The 24,351-nt window shown below is 46.4% G+C and overlaps 1 protein-coding gene across 37 annotated transcripts in view; it reads left to right on the top strand.

Moving 5' to 3' along the window:
* PLCH1 (phospholipase C eta 1) overlaps positions 1-24,351 on the top strand; it is a 208,780-nt gene that overhangs the window by 47,968 nt on the left and 136,461 nt on the right. For 5 of the 37 annotated variants that reach the window (XM_070577723.1, XM_070577722.1, XM_070577697.1 and 2 more), the window contains exon 1: positions 3,229-4,267. The exons of 27 other annotated variants lie outside the window; for them this stretch is intronic. In XM_070577723.1, coding sequence (XP_070433824.1) covers positions 4,225-4,267 — 43 coding nt within the window. In that variant the 5' untranslated portion in view covers positions 3,229-4,224. Of the gene's footprint in view, positions 1-3,228; positions 4,268-24,351 lie in introns of those variants that run through there. 5 more of the 37 variants (XM_070577724.1, XM_070577720.1, XM_070577721.1 and 2 more) reach the window with 5 other exon arrangements.

Genomic DNA, 24,351 nt, shown 5'->3' with positions numbered 1-24,351 from the left:
AGGCCTTTATTCTATGTTTCTATACACGTATATTTTATGTAGTTAAATCATATTGTACAGTTAGTTTATGTCCTTTTTTCACTTAGTATGTTAAACATTCTCCAGATAATTGCAGGCTCTTAAAAACGTTGTTAATAGACAGATGATACTCGAAAGCATGAGTGTGTATTTTGCTTAATCATTTCTTGTTGATTTAGATTGCTGGTGTTATCGTCATAACTGAGGAAACATCCTTGTCCAAAGGTTTTTATATTTCTGATGATTTCTTTATGGTATATTCTAGCAGGAATGATTATTGACTAAAACAAGTGTAAACATGTTTACGGATCTCGCTGCATCTGGCCTGATGACTTTTCACTCTATTACAGTCGCCAGCAGCCTGGGAGGGTCCTGGGAGATGCACCTTCCCAGCGTTGCCCGCGTGCTCTGAGCAGAGGCTGGAGGGCTGGGCCGGAGGGTGTGGCTGCACCACCCAGGGGCCCACAGCAAAGCTGCTGCTTGTCCCGCTTGCTTTTGTACCACTTTGCATCATGTACAGAAAACTGTGCAGGTGCTTTGAAAATTGAAGGGTAGTTTGGATGATGGCTTTGCAGGCTATTTTCTTCTTAAGTGTCTGTGTTTCTGTGCCAGAGGCACTGACAGCTTCTGGAGTTGGTGGGGATATTTTCCACCTGGAAAAATGAGGGATTCTGAAGTTAGGCCTGAAGCCTGCAGATGGTTCCCATGGCCCGAGGCGTGGAATGGCTTCACCTGGAGCCACCTTGGTTGACCCCTGGTCTAGTGCAGCTGCGCCATCTTGTCCAACTCGAGTCTGTTTCTTTACCTTTTGAATATGGGTCCTGATACATCTCCTTGCAGACTTTCTGTGAATACTAGAGAAGGAAATGTGTGGTGTTTGGTAAACGGTAGCTTTCGTACTGGTTGTCTCATGAAGTGGTGTGGCTGCTGTGTTCGTGTCCAGCAGGCTTTCTCTGGACTTGGGGGTAGATATGTGTTACTTTTGCATGTATTGTGTTGGTCTTGGTTCAGAGTTACCCACCTGCTGCGGCTGAGGTGTGGGGAGAGTATGGTTCACCTCTTCAACACGAGACTTGATGAAATGATGTTACGTCAAACCTGTGATTGGAGTGGCCACTCACTCAACTTGTAGCTACTGACTACTCACTCGTCCAGGTTCTGGGGCTTGGCCCATGCCAGCTCACTTACTCTTCAGCAGTGCTCTCTCGGGGTTGGGGTGGGCACCACAGTCCCCAGACGAGGATATTTAGGCTTAGAGAGACCCCTCAGCTGGATTGTCAGATTTAACCAATAAAAATGCAGGCAATATTGTGTGGGACATACTTATGCTAGAAAATTCTCGTTTATGTGAAATTCAGGTTTAACCAGGCGTCCTGTTTTATGTGGCCGCCCTACCCATAACTTACCCAAGGTCACGCACTGAGGAAGGAGAAAGCTCCGTCTGACGCTGAAGTTACTGTGTGGAGGCCCTTGAAGAACGTAGCAGCAGAGCTCAGGTGAAAGAGGGGAGACGCTGTGAGTTGGGTTTGCAGTCCTTCCTCCTCCTAAATTCAGAAGCTGAACTCAGAGACACTTACCTCTTTCATCTGATTGGTGGAAGATGATTCCATGTTAGGGCTAATGATTAAAAGTGGAGAAAGCTAGTGAGGGTGTGTGAGACGCCTACTGGGTGCAAGTACTGGGCTAGCACTAAGTTGCTTGGTCTCAAGTGGAGGTTCTAAAGCTGTGCAGTAGTTGAGGTGACCGTCAGAGGAAGGACCACTGACCCCCAGGCCTGCTGGCCTCCCTGCTGGCCGGAGACGATACTGGGGGTGGTTAGGGACCATGTGGCCGTTCGTCCAGGGCCCCGCCCGCCCTTGCGCAGGTGTGTAAGTGTTAGGACTCTTCCCAGAGGCTGCACAGCAGGGTGTTTGCCGCTGTGGAAGAGCTGGGTGTTTGGTGAGGCGGAGATGCTTTTAGGCCCTCAGAAGTTCCTGAGTGCTCCTGGGTGGTCAGGTGTGTACTCCTGGGCTGTGCCTGCTCCTTAGAAGCTCGCCCGCCTGCCCCTGGAGCCGCTGAGTGCTCGCCCCGCGGGCTTGGCTTGGCCTGTCCTCAAAGGTGCCCCCGCGCCATTCTGATGAACCGAGGCACGGCCCATTGTTGTGGTGCTAGGCTCCCCGTCTGACCTGCACACCAGCCTTTCCAGGGAGGAGCCTGGAGATTCAGGACCCAGAGGGTGAAGGCCTTGTTGGGAGGAGACGCCCTGCGGGTGAGGAGGGCGAGGCGCGGCCTGCCCCCACCCGGCCCTCCCTCATGTGGGCGTCACAGGACCACTGTGGACAATCTTTGGGAGGAAAAGGAGGAGGTTTTCCAAGGCTCCTGTGGGGCCCCGTGGTCTCCATCTGTTTTCTGGACTGAGTGGGAAACAAAGGAGCTAGAAATCCATCGCTTGGCATGTGTTTTGCGTTATGGAAACATAACCGTCTTTTTGTGTAAGATTATCTGGGAGTATCACGCATGTGAATTATTTACCAGGAGTGGGAATTCGTGAGATATCTCAAATCTTGGGGTGCCACTCTGTTCAGAGTACCAGTTAGATCAGATTAGCCAGTGAATTCACTGCTTTTCTGGGTTGGTGTAAAGGATTTCAAGACTAATAATAAGAGCATAATAATGATAAAATAATACAGTTGTGATGCTAAGCATTTTATGTATATTAAATTAATTCTTACAATCACACTTTGAAGTGAGAACTGTTGTTATGCCTGTTGTACCAAGAAGGAAACCAAGACACAGAGAACTTAAGTTATCTGCCCAAGGTCACACAGCTGGTTGGTGGCAGAGTCAGGATTTGAACCCAGGCAGGTGGGCTCATGAACTCGTAACTGCCGTTTTGTGCAGTTGTGTAACATGCATTTTGGATGCATTCTTGCAAGAAGCATATTCTAATTGTGTGTCCCCCCCCCCCCACTTGAAATTCAGATTTCTCAAGAGTATTTTTAGGATAAATCGTGGGGTTTGCGAATTGGGAAACAGGTGAATGGGACTGAGGTGGAGCTTGGCTCCTTCGAGGAGGGTGGGTTAGCGTCTGGGCTGGGTGGTCCTGTGGGGAGGGAGTAGAGGGGTCTGCACTGGCGTGAACAGCATGGGAGGTGCTGGCCACGGGAAGCAGCGGAAGAAAGAGGTGGGAGGGAGTGATTTTAGAAGGAGAACTCCGGGAGTCAGTGTGTTGATGCTTAAGATGAGAGACCTACAAGTCATACATGCAACGCTGCTGTAAACAGCTTGTGAAGTCGGTCAGTCTCTCTATCTACTGTCTCTGTGAAGAAGTTGATTAAACATGCAGAATATGCTTATATATACTTCAGGGGGAGTCGTACTCTTACAATATGCTGGTCCGTTCGTTAAAAACAGGCTTTTTCAGACCCATTCATCTACTTGCCTGCGGGAATGTGGCTGTTCCCTGAGAAGCAGCCCTCCCAGCGTCAGTGTTTGAGACTATAACCTCATTCATTCTCAGCTGGAGACAGTCCAGCCCTCTCTGTGACCACTGCTCTGTCTGTGTGTGGAACGAGGACGAAAACCCAGGGAAGGTTCAGCACTGTCAGTGCACGTGTGTGTCCCCACCTGCACATGACAGTGTGCAGAGCACCATGCCTGGCTTGTTTTTAATGGATTGTTTCTGCCTCAAGTGGAGTGATGTCTGGCTCCGAGCATGTGTGTGTGTCCGTGTGTGCGTGTTCGTTTTCTGCATTCAGTCTGCGTCACTGCCCACCGTGGTGATCGGCGTTTCTCAGTGCCCTCTGTAGGCGAGAGGGCTTCTCTGATGGTTAAGACCTGTGCTTCCCCGGCATTCGTGTGCATGATGCCCGGTGGGCTCGAAGCGCCTCTCTGAGCGGCAGGTCTCTCACCCGGCGTAGCAGCGCCTGCGTTCCCATAAAGCGGCAGCCTGCGCAGAGGCTGCCAGCGTTCTCCTCTGCCTGTGCTTTTCACTTTGGGACAAAGTTCTATAATCATAGCTCATGGATTTATTTTCTCCACGCTCTACAGCCTGAACTGTGAAGATCCTATTATGCCATAAAAGGCAGCATGAGCCAAGTTCTTGGGGCTGCCAAGGATTTCTCTGCCTTTTTTCTTTTCCTTGTTGGAGCTGTGTGTCAGGAAAAGGCTTTGCCTTACAGAGAACTCTGCTGCTCTTGCCAATAATGTGCAGCAATATTAAATTTAATGGCAGACCTTGAAGTGTATAAAAACTTAAGTCCAGAAAAAGGTAAGAGTCATACAACTAATTTTAAGGTAAGTGTAATAGTTCTAGTGAGAGATAAGCATTTCGTATTTTATTTCATGTTTCCTTAAGTTAAAGATTCATTTGAACTCTTGGCAACATATTTGAGATATTATATTTCAATATGAGATGAAAAGGTAACAAAGTATTTGTGATTAGACAGAAGTGTTTTTTCTTGCAAATGTGTACTTTTGTAATGGTAGAATTTGCATGCTGACAAATTGGAAGTGGATCATTGTAATAAAGGGGTCAAAACGATTTGTAATCTTAGGTTACAAGTCAAGGATTCAGACATGCAGAAAAATTTCATTTGTCTGACACTTATAAACAGTGGGTTTTAATTTAAACATTGTCAAGTCTTAGTTTGAATAATGATGGATAAAGCTATATTTTAGCTTTCTACAATAATCGGGACTGAAGACTCCCAATTTGTATCCATTAAAGATAGTTGTGAATAGTGAAAATCATTAACTTTATAAAAGGAAATGGCATAAATATCCAGCATGGATAAAATGGAGGCAGAGTGCGTCTGGTGTCCTTAGAGCCTGTCAGCTCAGCAGCACGAGAGGAACGTCTTCAAGTGAGTTAGGAGATCAGAAATTAAAAATATACAGAGGTTTTTCTTGAATTGTAAGCAGTGTTCCTGCATGCTCAGACAGGATAAATGACAGGTAAGAAATGTCTTCTAAACTCATCTTCAGACTGAAATTCGCCCGTCACTTCAGCTTATTCCTGTGTGAGTGCTCAGCTGTGACTTTGTCACGTCAGGCTCCCTTGGAGAGCCTGTCTCGAGACCGTGGCTGGTTTGTTGTCAGCTCCCGTGTGCCGCGTCCACAGAGCCAGCATCGTGCTTGCTTTTTATTCAAAATATAAACTAGACCACGGTTGAGATTTTCTGAGGATAGCTGAGTTTTCTAAGCCTTGGAAGGAGCATTTATTCAGAAATAGAGTGGCATTTTGTCATGAGGATTGTCCATTTAGAGTTTTGTCTCTTAATGTGTTTGGGACTCCTCTGTGTGCTGACTGTGGGCATAGATTGAATTGCAGAGCACGCTGTCAGGATTGCCTCTTGTCCACTCATGGAGGCAGTGATGAAAATGACTTCTGTTACTTTCATCGCTTAAAGTGATCTTTAGGATTAGAGTTAAAATTGAGCTTTAATTCTGGAAACATTATGGAAATTTGAATGAATTTTTCCAGTGGTATAGGCTTTTAAAGTTGACACACGTAAGGAGTGTTGTTTGAAGGTAGATGTCTTTGCATGCAGATGATCTTTTTTAGAGACTTTTTTAATGAGCATACTTCATGTTTACTTAATAGATTTTCAATTATTTATTTTAATGATTTACTTTGCTGAGTGAAAAAATTCCTTTACTCCCCATCTTGGTATTAAAATCGTCTTAGTGGGTAGCAAGACTATTTTTAAGAAACCTTTCTTCTGAATTTCAAATCGGTTTTAAGTGGAACATCTTAAAATTATGTAGATCAACAGCATTTCTGAGTACGTAAAATTAAGAGATTCTGAATTCTCATGAAATCTGGGTTGCCTTATTAAACAGTAACGTTAGTAGAAGTGGTTTTAATTGATGGGAATACAAAGTTGAAAAAGACCAAAGAGAGGGACCTGAGTTTGGATGGTGCATCTTAGTCTTAAACTGTCTATTAAGTGTAAAACTCCTATCTGCTCCTACGTTTCATATTTATGTATATACTTAGGGAATTACTACTATTGTTATTATTTGCCTCATAATTTAATCTAATGTGTTAAACCGCTGAGTGAGAAGGCGTCTTAGTGATTCTGGAAACAGCACTGAATACGTAGGGACTTGAGTCGCAATATAAACACAGCAGTCAGAGCACGCTGCAGGCATGAAGGGAAGTGTCTTCATAATCTTGTTATGTCTCTGAATCCAACTTCCTTTTTAGTAACAAGAGAGTACTGCTTTCCTGCTTATTTCACAAGGTTATGAGAATAGATGAAAAGGGACCACAGAAATGTAAGATGATATAGCCATGGAAATAAGAATAATGAACATTTTGTCTATTTTAGTTGAAAAGAATTTATATTTGTTCTGGAGTACAAATAAAAAGCACTTTGACCTAGAACCTAGGTACTTCCTGCTACTGATTCTCCCCTTGGCTTAGTTTAGCCTGCATGCCAGCAGTGTGCGCACCTTGTATGAATGGTTAGGGAGGGCTGCTGTCAGTGTGGGAGCAAGCCCTAGATTTCTAGAGCAGGAAGAAACCATAGCAGTTTCATTCTTTTTTAGGAAAAAAGCAGGCTGCACAATTTTCTCCAAGACAGGAGCAGACCTGTGGCTGGAATCGAGCCCTCCAACTCCAGATATTGATGGCTGCATCCACTCTGTTCAGTCACACAGATTTTCGCTTTTAGGAGATGCTAAACGTTTAGATACTTGTGACTTCCCTCTTGTTACATCATTTGAATTCTTCTTACAAGGCCATTTTTAGGGAGGGGAAAATTGAGAATTTCTGGTGGAATCCCTAACTGCTAATAATTAATAATCAAATATGTCAGATATCAAAGATGTATTGATTGCTTTATATACAAGGTGCTGGTTGGGGATCTGAAGATGAGCCAAAGCGTTGGCCTCTTTTCCAGTAACTCGTGGTCTAGTGGAAAGACATGTGACTGTGGTTGTGGTGGCACCGTGATAGAGGGCACTCCAGTGGCGCCTCAAGCAGGGGAGGTCAGCAAAGATTTCTGGAGGTGACGTTTGAACTGAGCCTTGAAGGATAAGAAGGATTATATGAGGTAGGTAAGCAAGAATCGAAGATGAAGTAGGCCAGGGCAGTGAAGAAATTTGGACATTATACAAGAAAAAAAAGCAAATGGTTTTAAGCTGGGGAGAGAGTAATCTGATTTGAATTTCAGAAAGATCTCTCTGACGACGGTTTAGAGGGATGGGCGCGAGGAGACCAGCAGGCTGTTGCGGTGAACAGGTGAGAACACGGTGGTCTCAACTGAAGTCTCTTGGCTTAGATGTTCTTTCTTAAGAAGACACTGGACTCTCAAGTCCACACAGGTGTCCTCTGCCCCTGATCGTGGCTGCCCAGAATTCACGCCCCTGCTTCCTCTGCGTACGCTTTTTATCCAGTCACTGTTGCGCAGTCGGGCTAATTAGCTACAAGTAGGTATTGCCTGAGAGGATGTGGAATATTTCTCTTCTTACTAAGTTTGCGACCTCTTGTTCATTGGACAGAATTGTGCCTAGTTATGAGCATCTCTGTTCTTTCACAGAGAACAAAAATTCACCTCCCCAAGTAGCTCAGAGAACCCAACTCACCCTTTTTAGGTTGTGGACATTGGTTTGAACATTGTCGTGTTGCTTATGAATCAGTCCAAACTCCGTGTTAGAGTAGGGAGGTCGGGGCCGTTTCTTGGTGTTTAACTTTGTTTTTGTTGAAAATGGCTCTTTCCTTTTTAATGAAGAAGGTGACACTCATGAGGGTCTGTGCTTTATTCTGCCCCACAGATCTGCTAGTCTACTTTCTTATTTGAAGTTAGGGCAAGTTCTCCATCGTTGTTCTTATTAAAAAGTGTTTGACTCTTTTCATGTACTTTCTATTCCAGATGAGTTTTAGAAAGAGCTTGACTGGTCCCAGAAGTAATCCTGTTGGGATCTTTGATTGGAACTGCATCGCATTTATACATTAACAGAGGAGAAGGACCAGCTTCGAGGCGTTGGTCCCCCATCTTGGGAATGTAGCGGGAGTCGCTCTGTGTTAGGCCTCTTATGTCAGGAGCTAGAGTTTTCTTCATGTGGGTCACCCACATTTGTTGTTAGGTTTATTCTTGCCGTTTTAGTTGGTATTGTGAATAGATTTGTTTTTCAGTTGACTTTTCTTACTTTTAAAGACGGTTAAACTTTAAACACAGTGGCACAGAAGAACTGGCTCCCTCTCTTGGATGTCTCCACTCCCTTCCCAAACAGACCACTGGTTCCCTCTCTTGGATGTCTCCACTCCCTTCCCAAACAAACAGACCACTGCCACTCTTTGACTTCCTTTTTATAGGGTCTAGTGTTACTTTCATATCTCTAAATATGTACTCAGACTGCTGTTCGTTGGTTTCTCAATTTTGGATATTATCTGTCGATTTTCCTCCATGGCAGATGAACGAACTCACCTCTGCCACCTGTGCCTCTTCCAGTAGTCTGCTGGCCCGTCCCCTTTGTGACTACCAATTCACTTACACTTTTGTGTCCTGGTCTGCCAAACAGAAATACTCCGAGTGACCACTGCACTCCTTACCTGTTCTTTCTCTCGTTTATCCCTCCTAACTTCTCTCACATATAATAGTTTCTCCGTTCTTTTTCTGTACTTATAATTACTCCTTCCATGTTTCGATCATAGGTTGATTTTAAAAGTTTAATATCAGTAAGCAAAGTTTATGTACTATGGCTACATAAATTTACATTATTTTGGGTATATAAAGGCTCACCAGAGCAGAGTTAATTTTAATTAAGGATTCTGCTTCAAAAGATAGTATCTGAAGAAAAGAACAGATTCTGGATGTTTCTATGCCAGATGATGGCATCAAATTCATTAGAAAAAATTGAGTACCTAATAATAATTGTGACAACTAGCAGTGTTCACCTTAGCTCCCTAAGGCAGGGTGGTTGTCTTCATTTTTGGGATGGGGAATCTGAGGTGCAGGGAGCTACATGAATGCCCTAGGCCACACTGTCACTGGTAGAGCTGACATCCAGTCTGAACTCCTGTGAGTTTCTTGGAGGTGGTAAGATTCACAGCAGGAAGCAATTGACTGCTTCTCTGGAGAAGGTTCTCCACCAGCCGCACAAAGACCCCTGAGGGTTACCTTCCTGCTTTCTGCACAGGCTTTTCCCCAGCTGGTGGGCCTGCGTTCCCTTATAACGTGGATCCTCCCGGGTGAGAGACGGACGGGAGAGTGGGGAACAGGTGCCTAGGTTGCTGTGGGATCCGGGCAGGACTGTGAGGTGGGCCGGATCACGCCGGAGTCTAACAGCCCGCAGAGGAGTTGGGCTGGATCTAACGAAGAAGGGAGAAAATGGTAAGCTTTGCAGTGGATGGGTGACATAAAGTTGGTATTTTAGGAAAAAGCGAAGTGCCGTGAAGGAACCACAGGCGAAGATGCAGTGTGATCTGCTTGAGTGAGCCCTGGTGCCTGAGGTCCTGACAGGTGTCGGGGCGTCTCTCGTCCTCCGCAGAGCAGGGTCCGACGATGCTGGAAGGGCCGGCGGGGCGGGGTCTTTGTCTGACCGGGGACCTCTTGCTTCTGCTCTTCTTTAAAACCGATGTCGGGGTTTTCTCTTTCCAGGGAGGGGCGGGAAGATCGAAGCAGAGGGAGTACGAGGCAGGGCTCAGGGGCCCGAGTGGGCACCAGTCCGGAGAGAGGAAGGGCGGAGACAGAAGCCGGCTCCCTTCGCACTTCTCCCTGGAGTCTGAGTTCCTCATCATTTGCCTTTTCTTTACTCCTTGTTCTAAACGTCCGAAGTTGTGCCTGAAGACGTTAAAAGTCGAGTGTACCGGTCATACTGAGCAGTACGGAGGCCGTCACTGCCTTTCCCGCCCCTCAGACCCGAGACCCGCGTGCACGCGAGCGCGCACGTGTCTACGCGTGTGCCCGAGGGGAGCGCGAGCCGCACGGCGTTGTCAGGGATCAGCGAGGAGAGTGACAAGCACGGGCCCGCGGGCCCTTGCACGCTCCTCCCGCAGCGTGCACGCGGGCAGGCCAGGCCAGCTCCTCTCGTGGGGGCGCCCTCCGCGGGGGTGGGGTGGGGTGGGTTGTTAGGCCTAGCTTCCATTATTTTACACTTTCCTGATGCTGTGATTTTTGTATGCTTTTTAGTTAGTCGTTTCTTTTTTCAGGTTCTCGTCAGTGGTTTGAGAAACGACAAGGCCAGAAAGTCAGCCGGGAAATCGGAGAGGCTGGCGTGGGGGCGTCCTGAGCAGCAGCAGACAGACTGCGGTGCGGGGATCAGGTCTCGAGCTGCGTGGTTACGGCTTAACTTCAGTCTTACTCAGGGTTGGCCGCACTCCTCGTGTGACCCTGGGGTGCGGTCCTGCTGAACCTTCGTGTGCCCTCGCTGTCTGCGCACCTGTTCCTGTGTCGCACTGACGCCTCTTTTCCCGAAGGAGCGGGGGTGCAGCGCCGGCACAGTGGGGCTCGGGGGGCGGGGCCGGCTCTCTTCTCGCGTGCGGAGGCCGATTCTCTTCTCCACGCGGTCTTCCTTTCTGTTTTTGGACTTCCCGGCCCTAGTTTTCCCATTTCCTTTGTTTTTCATAGAAAATGTAGAATATGTTTCATTTATAAAGCAGTTTTTATAATTCTTTGGCTTCTAGCTATTATTTGCTGTTTTCTATTTTTTTAAAATTTCTTTGATCAATGCGTGTTTTTTTCCTCTCGTTTTATGGTGCTGCTTATTTATCCTGTGCCCCGTTATTCCTGTCTTCTGAACACAATGCTAAGTTTACACTCCTGCCTTCAGTTTCTCATTACTCAACACACAATTTACTTTCTTGTTCTTTTATTCATGTTGCTGGGACGCTCCCCATTCTCACATGCAGCTGTTCTCTTTTTCACTTTATCATCTTTTCTTTGTCCCCATGAGACAGGAGGGACACTGGTGCCAGGGAGAGCACTGGAGGTTGCAGCCCAGGACTTCCCCAGGGCTTTGCTAGTGGGGAGAATATGGGATGTGGAATAAAATGCATGGGGATGGTGCAGCTACGCACAATGAGACAAAGATCTGTGTTGACTGACACGAGAAGGTGCCCAAGGTGACAGTCAATGGAAAATGCTATATGCTCATTATTCTTAATGTCTAAGTGTATGTGCATAAAAAAGGTAAAGTGATCTCATGCTTTTATGCTTGGAAATAGGAATACTGGTTATCCTTGATGATGGGATCGTGTAGGGTTTATTTTCTTCTTCATTCTTTGTACATTTGTAAGTAGCAAATATTACACGTATAAACAGAAGACAGATCGTTTGTTTAAAACTCAGGTTGTGTAAAGAACAATCTTTGAGGGGGCTCACAGCTCTGCTGCGACTAGGCCAGTGCCTTCCTAGACCTCCAGGTGGTCCCACTGCCCCCCAGGGCCTCCACCTCCCTGGGAGATAGGAGGGACTGCCGTCCCCGCCCCTCCACTGCCGTCCCCACCCCTCCCGTCCTCTGTGTTGGCCGTGTCCTGAGTCCTCTCTCTGCTCGGCCTGCTCCTCCACTGCCGTCCCCCCGCCCCTCCACTGCCATCCCCACCCCTCCACTGCCGTCCCCGCCCCTCCACTGCCGTCCCCATCCCTCCTGTCCTCTGTGTCACTGTGTCCTGAGTCTTCCCTCTGCTCGGCCTGCTCCTCCACTGCCGTCCCCGCCCCTCCACTGCCGTCCCCACCCCTCCCGTCCTCTGTGTTGGCCGTGTCCCGAGTCCTCCCCTGCTCTGTCCGCTCCTCCACTGCTTTGCTGGTTTTCTGTCCTACCGTGGAGAACAGTGTGTTCTTTCTGAAAGGTGCCCTTTGCTCTTCCTGACGTGTCTCCTGTCTCAGGTATGACCCCTTCTGCCCCATCAGCCTGCTCGCTTGCTGTGTGGCTCTCTTCTGCAATGAATGCTAACAACCCTGGTGCCGAGTGCCGGCTGTAGTCCTGGAGGTGATGCCAGCAGCTGGGGCAGGGAAAGTGCATCTCAGCATTAATCCTGGTCCATGCAGGCGTTCCTGGGTAGGCGGCTCTCTTCCTGGTGGAGATTCAGGACTCAGGCTCCTTCTGTCTGTGCTTCTGCCATTGTCAACATGTGACTCACAAGGTGGCCCATAACTGTCCCCTTTCCAGCCAGCTGAAAGGGGCAAAGAAAATATATATTTTTTTTTGTTGAGGAAGATTCGTCCTAGGCTGACATCTATTTCCATCTTCTTCTATTTTGTAAGTGGGATCCCACCACAGCATGGCTGTCAAGTGGAGTAGGTGCACGCTCAGGATCCAAACCTGTGAACCCGGGGCTGCTAAAGTGGAGTGTGGGAACTCAACCACTAGGCCACAAAGCCAGTCCCATTGTGCAGGAAGCGTTAAATGGTCGAGGCCTAAATTCCACTGTCCTGACGCAAGTGTGTGGCCACACCTAACTGCAAAGGACCCTGGGAACTGTAGGCTGGTGTCTTCCCTGAAGGGAGAGGAGGTGGCCTGGTGAGTACCTGTGAGCTCTAACTGTTGGACAAAAGCTCAAATCCTGGCTCTGCCCCTCGCTGTGGAGTGACTTAAAGCAAGTTCTTTAATTTATTTGAGCCTCAGTTTTCTCACTTATAAAATGAGAATATTAAGACCTTCCCCCTGCAAAGGGCTGGTATGAGACGAAATTTGAGTCATCATACATGAAAGAGCTTCGTAATTTCTGAAATGTTATACAAATACAAGGGGGAAGCTTTCCTTAACACAGATCTCACTGCTTTACATTTAAAAACAAATGTGCCTCAGTTGTGGATCAGATGCGACTTCCAAACTAAATCATGAGGGCACAACCCAGCCAGCCGCCAGTGTTGATAATAAAGCTTTATTGGAACACAGCCCTGTGCAATAGTTTATGCACTTTCTAAGGCCGCTTTACACTTCATGCAAAGTTGAGTGACTGTTGCAGAGCCCGTATGGCCTGAAAATCCTGAAACATTCACTGTCTGGCCCTTTAAGGAAAATTCTGCCAAGCTTTGGACCTGACTGCGAGTGTCAGGGTCTATGCGTGTGACGTTTAGTGCAGCGTGCAGGATGTACAGATGCTCACAGAGTCTGTCCTGAGGGGTGAGGATCTCTTTCAGAGCCCCGTAGCTCAGAAATCATGCAGTTGGAAGGCAAGTTCTGTAGGAACGGCACCTCTACAGGAGTGGATGAGCACCATGGGTGCCTTGCACCCTTTGAATGGCCAGCCAGCCAGACGTCAGGCAGCAAGTTCAGTCCCCAGTGGTCCCCTCTCTGTGCCTTCGCCAGGCTCTTTCTGAACATGAGCACATGCCCCTTCTTGCCATGATGGTTGGTACAGTCATCAGACTGTTTGTGGGGCCTTAGTGTTCAGCCCATGATGGTGGGCAGATACTGAGTGAGTGGTTGCTACAGGGAGTGGAAGGCAGAGCAGAGGACAGTGGGTGAGGGGTGAGTGTTCTGTGACTGTGTTTGCTTCTGCTTGCTGTGTATCCTGACTTCTGCCAGACTGAGGCAAAGCAGCCTGAACAATGGTGGGGCAAACTTGATAGTAACACTTTTCCTCTAATAATTGGCAAATTAGGCGTTTGTATCAGCCAGTCAGTGAAAATCCAGCATGTCGCATGTAGAGATATTAAGCTAGATGATGGAGGGGAAGTTCATGACGCTGACGTTCATTGACTGCCTTGTAGCTGGTGTGCATCGTGTGTTGTAATCGGTGCCAAGGATCGTGGGATCCCTGGAGGCCCTTGCAGCTTAGGGGGAGCAGATACAAAGGGAATGGGCACATCCCTGCTTACCTTTGAGAGAGTGGGGGGATTTTACTGGGAGATAATATTTTTATAGACATTAATATCTGGAGCAGCAGCCTCTTCAATGGGAGTAATCCAGTGGTTGAATATTTCGGCTGGCTTATTGGAAAGTGAGGGAGAGGGCAGAAGAGGAAAGAGAGAAAGAATAACAGGTTCCAGCGGTTAGTTACTGATAGAACTGGGTCAGGGTTTGCTTCTCCAAGCGTGCTTCGTTACCCACGTCCTACCAAAGGCGCTGTCTAAGCTGGTTAAGATACGTGTCACAACAGAGGCGTTTTTGCAGCTGTGTTTAGTGCATACAATTTTGTAGTTTTCTCTTTTGTTTTCTTTCGTTTGTTTTCAGCAGTTAAATTTTAAAAGAATTAAAAAATACAAGCTGTGTACTTACTGAGAAAACCTCTGTAGAATTTAGCCGGGGACTGTTACTCCTAAGAAATTTGCAGAACAGAGAGAGTCGCATTCCACTTGGCTTCCCTGGAATCCACAGCAATGTCCGGCGTGGAGTTGGTGCCCAGTAACTGTTTATTGATAAAATATTGGGAGCTTTGCAATTGGAACCAACAATTTAATTCCCCTTTAATTATTGCAAAAAGGAGGAAGAAGTATGTAAACATGGAAGTAACAATGAGCGACAATCCAGAGTTCTTGTTGGGTATGTTTAGCTGTGGTGGATTCTCTGTTCCCTAGCCTCTTATTTTACTAGTCTCAGGCTTATGATAAAAGAGTACTGTTTTTAGATCATAGCAGTACTTCCTCTAATTCTCGTGAGTGTCCCTGTCATGGGCTTGTATAAAGCAGCAGCTTTGAGGGGCCTTTTATTGAACTGTGCAGGTGATGGGTCCCTAGCCGGGATTTGTGGGTGACAGCTCCCTGTGAATCCCCACTGATTTGGTCATTGTTGGGCTTTCCCTGTAGATTCTGCAGACCACTGAGGGGGCAGTCCTCCCCTATTCTCTATGCGGCATCATGTTTGAAAGCCACAGGCAGGCGAGTGGGGATTTGGGCTACATGGCATCTTCTGCAGAGCACGTCAGACCTTTGTTTGGTAAATTTCATATGAAATTCAATTACCTATCAAGTCACCTGGGGGAGCCACTCGTCATAAGGCACATAGGAGAAGGAAAACCGTCAGTTTATTTTCCGAGGGATTTTTTTTTAAAAAGGAGCATGTTGATTTTCTTTTAATAATGTAAAATCCAAATGCACAAAAGATGAGGCAAAACTCACGAGACGGATGTGGGTAGATGGGTAGAAGAATTGTTTTGGGCCGCCTCCACTCCTGCAGTGGTAGAAATGCGTGATTCAGCCAAGGCTCAGGAGCAGCTGCGGTTAGGCCGCCTGTAACACAGGATGTGAGGTACGGAGACAGTGCTGTCCCCTCTGGAAACCCGACAGTCTTCAGTGTAGTGCTGTGCACACAGTGGGGCTCCAAGGGCCATTAACTAACTAGGAAGAGTCCGACCGTAGCTGACTGGCCTTAGTGTTGGAGTTGGTCTGCTGTTGCAATTTCAATTTCAAATGCCTTCAGTTCCTGCACTGTTCTTAAGAATTTCAGAATTTGCTCTGAGAGCCAGCTTGGAGAGAAAATAGGTTGGTAAAGTGGCTGTTGACTTCCGGAAAGAATACAGTTCCCCCAAAGATGGTGTGTTCAGATGGCCACAGGTCTGTAGTTTTAGGAGAAGTCTGACTTTCAATTGTGTTCAGCCTGTTAGGCGCTGAGGACCACTATACAGAGAGGGCAGCGCCTTTCTAACCCGGTGTGGGTGCCTTCTCCAAAGATACATCCATTCCGGAAGACATCTGGCTCCCTTCATGGATATGGGTAATGAGTCTGAGGATGGAGATGCTTTCCGTGTTAAATACGTAAGAGAAATCACACAGTAGGCACCTGCTGGACCAGTGTCAGGTGAAGCAGAAGCTCCCCTGCTGATGACTGACTGATGCTGGCAGATTAGGAGTGGATGAGTACCTCGCCCATGGCAGGTTGTCAGGAGCAGTGCAGGAATATTCTGTAGTTTTGAGCTTGGGAAGGCTCCTTGTCTGTTGAGACGTCATCCCTGCTCCTGACGGACTGGGAACTTGACTTGTCCCAGTGTCCTTGACGGTCTTCAGCTCCCCTGCTTCTTGATGCTTCAGAGAAGCTGGGGAGGCTTGGTTCCCAGTGACTGAAGGGCTGTGATGGGCTCCACATTCCCAGACGGTGGTGATGGGATAGCTAGGAGGACTATTGGGTTGTTCTTTGTGAATGTGGTGCTGCTTCTCTGACTTTGAGCTTTAACTCATGATGAGTAGAGAAGTTGGCCTTCTGGGTGATTATGTTTTCTAAGTAAGATTAACTTCTTAATTACTTCTGAAGGGGAAGCTGTGATATTGAACTGTGATTGTTTTTGGCAGGCAGCCAGGGGGAAGGAGCACAATTAACTGTGTCTCTACTTCCTTCCAAATGTGAGAAGCATCCTTCTGGGTGGGCGTGTTTAACCGCTGGATCTAGTCAGGCTGAGGGAGTGCATCAGAGATGAATGGAGATTAGGTATAGAAACAAACTTCCTTGAAAGCAGATTTTATTTTTACTAAATGAATTATTTTGTACTTTACTGGTAAAAGCTTAAGGAGTAAATAATGGGAAATGATTGGGAGTATCTTAGGTTTTTCTCAAAAGTGTAGTTCCAGATTTTACAATTAAATAAATCTTTTTGAAACAATACATTGTAGGGGAGGAAAAATTCTATTTCCTACTGGGTTCTCTGGTGGGGGCCCTGTACATTGGGCTGAGAAAAAACAGAATGACAAGAAAAAAGCATACAAATTTATTTAATGCAAGTCTTACATGGCACAGGAGCCTTCATAAGGAAGTAAAGGCCTAAAGAAACAGTTATGCCTGAGGGTTTTCTACTGGGTCTGATGAAAATGGAAGAGCGTGTCTGACAGAAGGGTCTGAGCTGAGGATGGCTCTGTCTTCAGAGACGAGGATGCTCCTTATAGGAGGGTCTAAGAAGGGCCTTCTCAGAAGAGGGTGTTATGGCCGGCTTCAGGGGAGAAGCAGGGATCAGAGTTCTTCCTACCATTTCTCAAATTCCCTCAGCTTAAGATACTCAGTATGCTAGGGCGCCATATTTTGAGATGGTGTGTCCTGAACCCCGTTGATATCATTATGCAGCTACGCTGTGAGCTTAAACTCTTGCCTCCTCTAATCCTTTAGGGTGGCTCCTTTCTGACAGTGGGTGGTTTTCTCATATCCATGTGCTGATCAGTAGTCAGCGGGAGACTGGAGGGAGGGCCTCTGCAGAGCTCCAGAACCCTGTCTGTGCAGGTCTCTCCTGTGACCGTCCTGGGAACCCCAGCCGCCTCGGTCTTCGTGGGCTCCAGCTGTGTCTTCTCAACTCAGAGAGACCAGTGGGCTGTTCCAGGGCTCCTCCTTTCTGCACTAAAGTCTGGAAAATCTCTCCAGGCAGTGAGCTGGGACAGCCTATGGCTCACTTCATTTAATTCTCATCTCTCGGGAATCACTGTTCTTCACTGCCTGTGACGGGGTTCAGGACATGCTACCCTACATGTGGCACCTTGGCATGTTGAATATTTTAAGCTGAAGGAACTTGAGAACTGGCATATGCAGGAAGGACCTTCTGACCGTCCCCTGAAGCAGGTCATAAAAACTAAGAAGGAGGTTTTTCCAGCTTTATTGAGATATAATTGGCATATAGCATTGTATCAGTTTAAGGTGTACAAGGTATTGATTTGATACACGTGTATACTGCACAATGGTTATGACCATAGTGTTAGGTAACACTTCTATCATGTCACATTTTGCCATTTCTTTTTTTGTGATGAGAACATTTAAGATTTACTGTCTTTGCAACTTTCAAGTGTATAATACAGTATTGCTAACTACAGTCACCATGCTGTACACTAGGTCCTCAGAACTAACTCATCTTATAACTGGAAGTTGTACCCTTTGACCAAAATTTCATTGTTTCTCCCACCCCTAGCCCCTGGCAACCACCACTCCACTCTCTGTTTCTTTGAGTTTGGCTTTTTTAGATTCCACATAGAAGGGGTATTATGCAGTATTGGTCTTTCTCTACTGATTTATTTCACTTTGCATAATGTCCCCAAGTTTCATCCATCTTGTCACAAATGGTAGGATGTCTTTCTTTCTTATGTCTGAATAATATCCCATTGTTTATGTATTTATATGTACTACATCTTCCTTCATCCATTCACCCATTGATGGACAGTTAGGTTGTTTCTGTATCTTGGCTATTGTGAATAATGCTGCAGTGAACATGGGAATGGAGATATCTCTTTGAGATCCTGTTTTCATTTCTTTTGGATAAATACCCAGAAGTGGAATTGCTGGATTATACTGTAGTTCTATTTTTAATTTTCTGAGGACTCTCCGTACTGTTTTCCACAGTGGCTGCACCAATTGACATTCCCACCAACAGTGTATGAGGGTTCCCTTTTCTCCACATCATCTCCAACACTTATTTCTTGACTTTTTGATGATAGCTATTCTAACAGGTGTAAGGTGATATCTCGTTGTGGTTTTGATTTCCCTGATGCTTAAAGACGTTGAATGTCTTTTCATGTACCTGTTAGCCATCTGTATGTCTTCTTTGGAAAATGTCTATTTGGATCCTCTGCCCATTTTTAATCAGTTTTTTTTTTTTGCTATTGAGTTGTATGTGTTCTTTATATGTTTTGGATATTAACCCCTAATCAGATAGATGGTTTGCAAATATTTTCTTCCCTTCTGTAGGTTACTTTTTCATGTTGTTGATTTTTTTTTCTTATGCACAAGCTTTTTAGTTTGATATAGTCCTATTTGTTTCTTTTTGCTTTTGTTGCTGGTACTTTAGGTGTCATATTCAAGAAATCATTGCCGGGGCCGGCCCGGTGGCGCAGCGGTTAAGTTCGCATGTTTCGCTTCTTGGTGGCCTGGGCTTTGCTGGTTCGGATCCCAGGTGCAGACATGGCACAGCTGGGCAAGCCATGCTGTGGTAGGTGTCCCATATGTAAAGTAGAGGAAGATGGGCATGGATGTTAGCTCAGCGCCAGTCTTCCTCAGCAAAAAGAGGAGGATTGGCAGTAGTTAGCTCAGAGCTAATCTTCCTCAAAAAAAAAAAAAAAAAAAAAAAAGGAAATCATTGCCAAGACCCATATCAAGGAGATTTTCCCCTATGTTTTCTTCTAGGAGTTTTGCAGTTTCAGCCCTTATGTCTAGGTCTGTAATTCATTGAGTATTCTTGGCTCCCTTGACAAATATTAGTTGTCTGTATATACAAGGGTTTATTTCTGGTCTCTTGATTCTGTTCCATTGGTCTATGTGTCTATTTTTATGCCAGTATCACACTATTTTGATTACTGTAGCTTTGTAATATAATTTGAAGTCAGGAAGTTGATGCCTCCAACTTTGTTCTTTCTCAGGATTACTTAAGCTATTCATTGTCTTTTGTGGTTTCACATGAATTTTAGGATTGTATTTTCTGTCTCTGGAAAAAATGTCATTGGAATCGTGATAGAGATTGCAGCGAATGTATACATGGCTTTCAGTATAATGGATGTTTTAACAGTGTTAATTCTTCTGGTCCATGAACATGGGTGTCTTTCAATTTGTTTGCCTTCAATTTCTTTTATCAAAGTCGTGTAGTTTTCAGTGTACAGGTCTTTCACCTCCTTGGTTAAGTTTATTCCTAAGTATTTTATTGGTGTTTTGCAGGGAAAGATTGGCCCTGAGCTAACATCTGTTGCTAATCTTCCTCTTTTTTTTTTTCCCCTCCCCAAAGCCCCAGCGCATGGTTGTATATCCTTTTTGTTAGTCTTTCTAGGTCTTCTCTGTGAGCTGCTGCCACAGCATGGCTACTGACAGACGGGTGGTGTGTTCCGTGCCTGGGAACCGACCCTGGGCTGCCAAAGCAGAGAGTGCTGAACTTTAACCACTACGCCATCAGGGCAGGCGCACTATTTTATTGTTTTTGATGGGATTGATTTTTTTCTTAATTTCTTTTTTGTATGTTTTATTGTTGGTGTATAGAAATGCAACTGATTTCTGTATGTTTATTTTGTATCCTGCAACTTTGCTGAATTTGTTAATTAGTTTGAACAGTTTTTTGGTGGAGCCTTTAGGATTGTTATCTGTAAGATCATATCATCTGCAAACAAGACAGTTCTGCTTCTTCCTTTCTGATTTGGATGGCTTTTCTTTCTTTTTCTTGCCTGATTGCTCTGGTTAGGACTTCTAGTACTGTGTTGAATACGAGTGGTGAGACTGGGTATCCTTGTCTTGTTCTTGACCTTAGAGGAAGAGCTTTCAGCTTTTCACCATTGAGTGTGATGTCATATGTGACCTTTATTGTGTTGAAGTATGTTCCCTCTGTATCCAGTTTGTTGAGAGCTTTTATCAGGAATGGATATTGTATTTTGTCAGATGCTTTTTCTGCATCTGTTGAGATTATCATATGATTTTTATCTTTCATTTTATTAATGTATCATGTTTATTAATTTGCATATGTTGAAACATCCTTGCATCCTAGGGATAAATACTGCTTGATTGTGGTACATGATCCTTTCAATTTGCTGAATTCAGTTTGCTAATGTTTTCTTGAGAGTTTTTGCATCTATATTCACTCGTCTTTTCTTATGTTGTCCTTATCTTGCTTTGGTATGAGAGTAATGCTGGTCTTGTAAAATGAATTTGGAATTTTCCCTGAGAAGTACTTTCTGACCTTTCCCTGCAGTAGGTTGTAAAACCCTGATGTGAGAAGTGCCTGTATAACTGGAGGGAAGGAGCGTCTTTGTCTCTGAAGATGGAGGGACACAGAGAGGAACCTGGACAAACAGGCTTTGCCCAGTTTCTTGAGTTTACCACTCTTATCTCACACTCTGTCCCACCACGACTTTCCATGACTTTCCACTCTTCATCACACTGAGCAAAAGCCACTCCATTTCCTTGGGTCTTCATTTCCTTATGCGGGCTCTTGTGTTGTGTAAAACTTATATTAAATAAATTTGTATGCTTTTCTCTTGTTAACCTGCCTTTTGTTACTGAGGTCCCAGTTGAGAGCTTGGAAGGGTAGGGGAAAAAGATACTTTGATGAATTATATTAATAGATTGCCTAAAAGTGAAATATCTTTGCATTCCTGGAAAAAGCCACTTGTTAATGCAGCATTATATTTCTTATGTCTTGGTCATTCTTTATATATGATTTTTATGTCAATAAGTGAGGTTTGCCTGTAGTTTTTTTGTGTGCAATCTTTTATGATGTCAAGTTTAGGTCTAGGTATTATATCTGGTTCATAAAAGAAATCTGACAGTTTATGCTTCCTTTTCTACGCTCTGGAACAATTTAAGTAGCATAGGGATTATCTGTTCTTTGAAGGTTTGGTAGAATTTCCCTCATAAAACCGCATGAGTCTGGTGCTTCTTTATGGGGTGCAGTTTTTATCAGGAGGAATAATTTTCTCTATTTCCTCTATGAACGTTAATGTTTTAAGTTTACTATCTGTATTGGGGTCAAAATGGGGAAAATGTGTTTTTTTTTTTTTAGGAAATTATCCCTTTTATCTAGGTTTTCAAATTCATTTGGTAGATTGGTGACAGGTCATCTTGGTATTTTAAACACAACCTCTGTGTCAGTATCCTTTCCCCTTTGTAGTTTCTTATTTTGTTTGTTTACACTTTCTCATTTTTTTTTCCTTGAGTAGGTTCACTAGTGGGTTTTGTGTCTGTTTTGATTCCCTCCGCCCAGGAGTTTGCATTTTAAAATTTGCTTAGTAATCTTCCTCTTCTTAAATCTCTGTTCCCTCCTGCCTTCTCTGGTTTACTGGCCTTTCAGGTGGCACCTTCCCTTTGGGAGGGATCTCCTCCGTTACCACCACTCACTTCTCTTTTCTGCTCAGCTGATGTCTGAGTCTGGGTTATGCTATTTATTTTATCACTGAAATGTAAACTGAAATCTGTAGTTTTCTCTGACTCCTGGTTATGCTCTGAGTATGGGTTATGGATGGTTTTATTTGCTCTCCGTTGGTGGATGTGTCTACAGATCTGGATTCCGGCAGTTTCTATCATCTGTGAGGATTCTGAAAGTGCAAGATCGGTCCAATAAAATAAGAGATGCAAAAGAGAAATAGCAACCAAAGGGGCATATTTTAGATAGAAGGATCCTAGAAGACCTTTATCAGAAGTGACATCTGAGTGGAAGCCGATTGAAGTGAGGGAGTGAGCCCTGTAACAGCTCAAGGAAGAGTGCCCCGTGAGGAGGAGCAGCACAGCCCTACAGCAGGGCCAGTCGGGTGCCCTGGAGGAATAAGGAGGCCAGGGCCATGGCCCTGAAGTTGAGAATGGGAAATAGTGGGACGCAGAGTCAGAGTAGCAGCCAGGGGTCAGACCACAGGATTTAGAGTTTTTTCTAAGGTAACTGGAAGCCACTGAAGAGTCTTAAGGGGGAGGTGGTGGAGCCCTCTTTAGAGAGACTCCTTAGGCTCCACCACGGAAGATGGACCTACTGTAAGTTGAGAGAAACAGACTTGTTACAGGGTTGCTGCATGAGATAATGGCATGCTGGACTGGAGTGGTAACTGAGTGGTTATGAGAAGTGGTCAGATTTAGAATATGTTTTAGGGTTGACTTGAGACTTCCTGATGGGGGGTGTGCGAGAGAACCATCTGAGATAAATGAGATGATAGAGATGCCGTTTTCTGAGATGGGAGAGGCTTGATGGAAGAGGAGTTTGTGGTGGGGGAGCACGTGTGTGTCAAGAGTTCTTTGGATGTTAAGGTTGAAATGTCTGGTAGACATCTGGGTGGAGATATTGACAAGCATCTTGAATACTTGATTCTGGACCTCAGGGGAGATGTAATTGTGAAGATACACGTTTTGGAGCCATCAGCATATTTGAAATCATGGTATTTCCTAAGACCTCTAAGGACTGAGTGAAAGAAGGAGGTCGCAGACTGAGTCCTGGAGTCCTCAGGATGTAGAGCTCAGGGAAAGGACGATCACCCAGAAGAGGAAATCAAGGAGAACTCGCCCAGTATGATAATAGAAACACCAGGGAAACAGTGTCCCAAAAGCCATGGAGGAAAGAGTTTCAAGGAGAAAAGCATGAAGCTGGGTCAGACAGCACTGCAGAGGCGCGTGCACAGAGACGGAGGGGTGCCCGCCGCAGAGGCGGGTGCACGAGACAGGGTGCCTGCTGGTTTGGCAGCATGGGGTCAGGCAGGCTTGGCCTTCATGGTTTCGCTGGAAAGGTGGTGACAAATCCTGGTTGGAATGGATTGAAGAGAAAGTGGGAGGGAAAAAAGTGGAGAGAGACAACTGTTTTGAGGAATTTTCCCTAAAGATATGTAGTGACATGGGGTGGTTACTAGAGGATGTGAGTCAAGGGGTGGAATTTCTTAAGGGACTTTTTTTTGCGTAGTTGGACACTATTAGGAATGGTGTAGGACAGAGAAAAGTTGAGGATGGAGGAGAGGTGGACGGAGACTGCGTACACGTGGGAAAGGATGAAGATGGTGGGTGGAATGAGGAATTTGACCTGTTTCTCCCATTCGTGAAATCAGAAGCGAAGTGCAAGTCGAGAACGGGAAGGGCATCAGAGATGTCAGGAGGTGGTTTGTAGACGTCATTCCTGCAAACGTGTGATGGGACGCACTGATGGGGGCAGTGAGGTCCCTTTGAAAGCAAGGCCGGACGTTTAGAGGAGCCACCTTCACGCAGGTGGGCTGGCCGAGCGCGCAGGCGCGGTGCCGGGAGAACGGGCCAACCGCGTGAGCGCGGCCGGGGGCTGAGTGTGCGCAGGCGCGGTGCCGGGAGACCGGGCCAACCGCGTGAGCGCCGCGGGGCGGGGGCAAGTGTGCAAGAGGCTGGGGACCGCGCAGGTGCGGATGGCTGCGAGGAAGGCACGTGGAGGGGAAAACCATCAGTGCTGTGGAGTTCTTGATGGGGTCAGATAACTGAGACTCCGGAGGAAGGGAGGAAAAACCGAAACCAACCAGCGGTGGGAGTCTAAGGGAGGCTCGAAGTGGAGATTTTAGGAATTTTACGGTTAAAGTCACTGTGTATTGGAGGTCCGGGAAAGGACCGCTGACGGCGGGGCTGAGATGACCTGACGTGAGCGGGTCCCGGAACAAACGTGCCAGACGGAGCGCTGGATGCACCGTCCAGCTCTAAGTCAGTGTCACCGGGAGCGCTGTCAGGAGTAGAAGGGAGCTCAGTGCAGAAACGTGCGGAGAAGGGGCGGCGGCCCGTCTCGGGCGTGGGGGCGGTGGGCGTGAGGGGGTGGCGGGTTGAGGGGCGGCGAGCGTGAGGGGCGGCGGCCAGTCCCGTCGTGTGGGTGGCCGTCTGAAGCAGCGATGAGGCGGCCATGCCCGGAGCAGGCGTGCAAGCTGTGCGTGCGCCCGGCGCTCCGCGGCGGCGACAGCGGTCCCGAGTGCTTGGTGGGTGCGACCTCGGGAGGTGGCGCCGCCTCAGCGGGCTCGGAACGTGCGCTCAGCAGCGTCCCCGTGCCCCGTGCGGGGCCGTCCAGCCTCCCGTGAGCACTCGGGGCCTCGGCGGCGGTGTCTCAGCCCC

Source organism: Equus przewalskii, chromosome 15 (assembly GCF_037783145.1).
Source record: "Equus przewalskii isolate Varuska chromosome 15, EquPr2, whole genome shotgun sequence".
NCBI lineage: Eukaryota > Metazoa > Chordata > Mammalia > Perissodactyla > Equidae > Equus > Equus przewalskii.
This window is presented reverse-complemented; position numbering and strand designations above follow the sequence as displayed.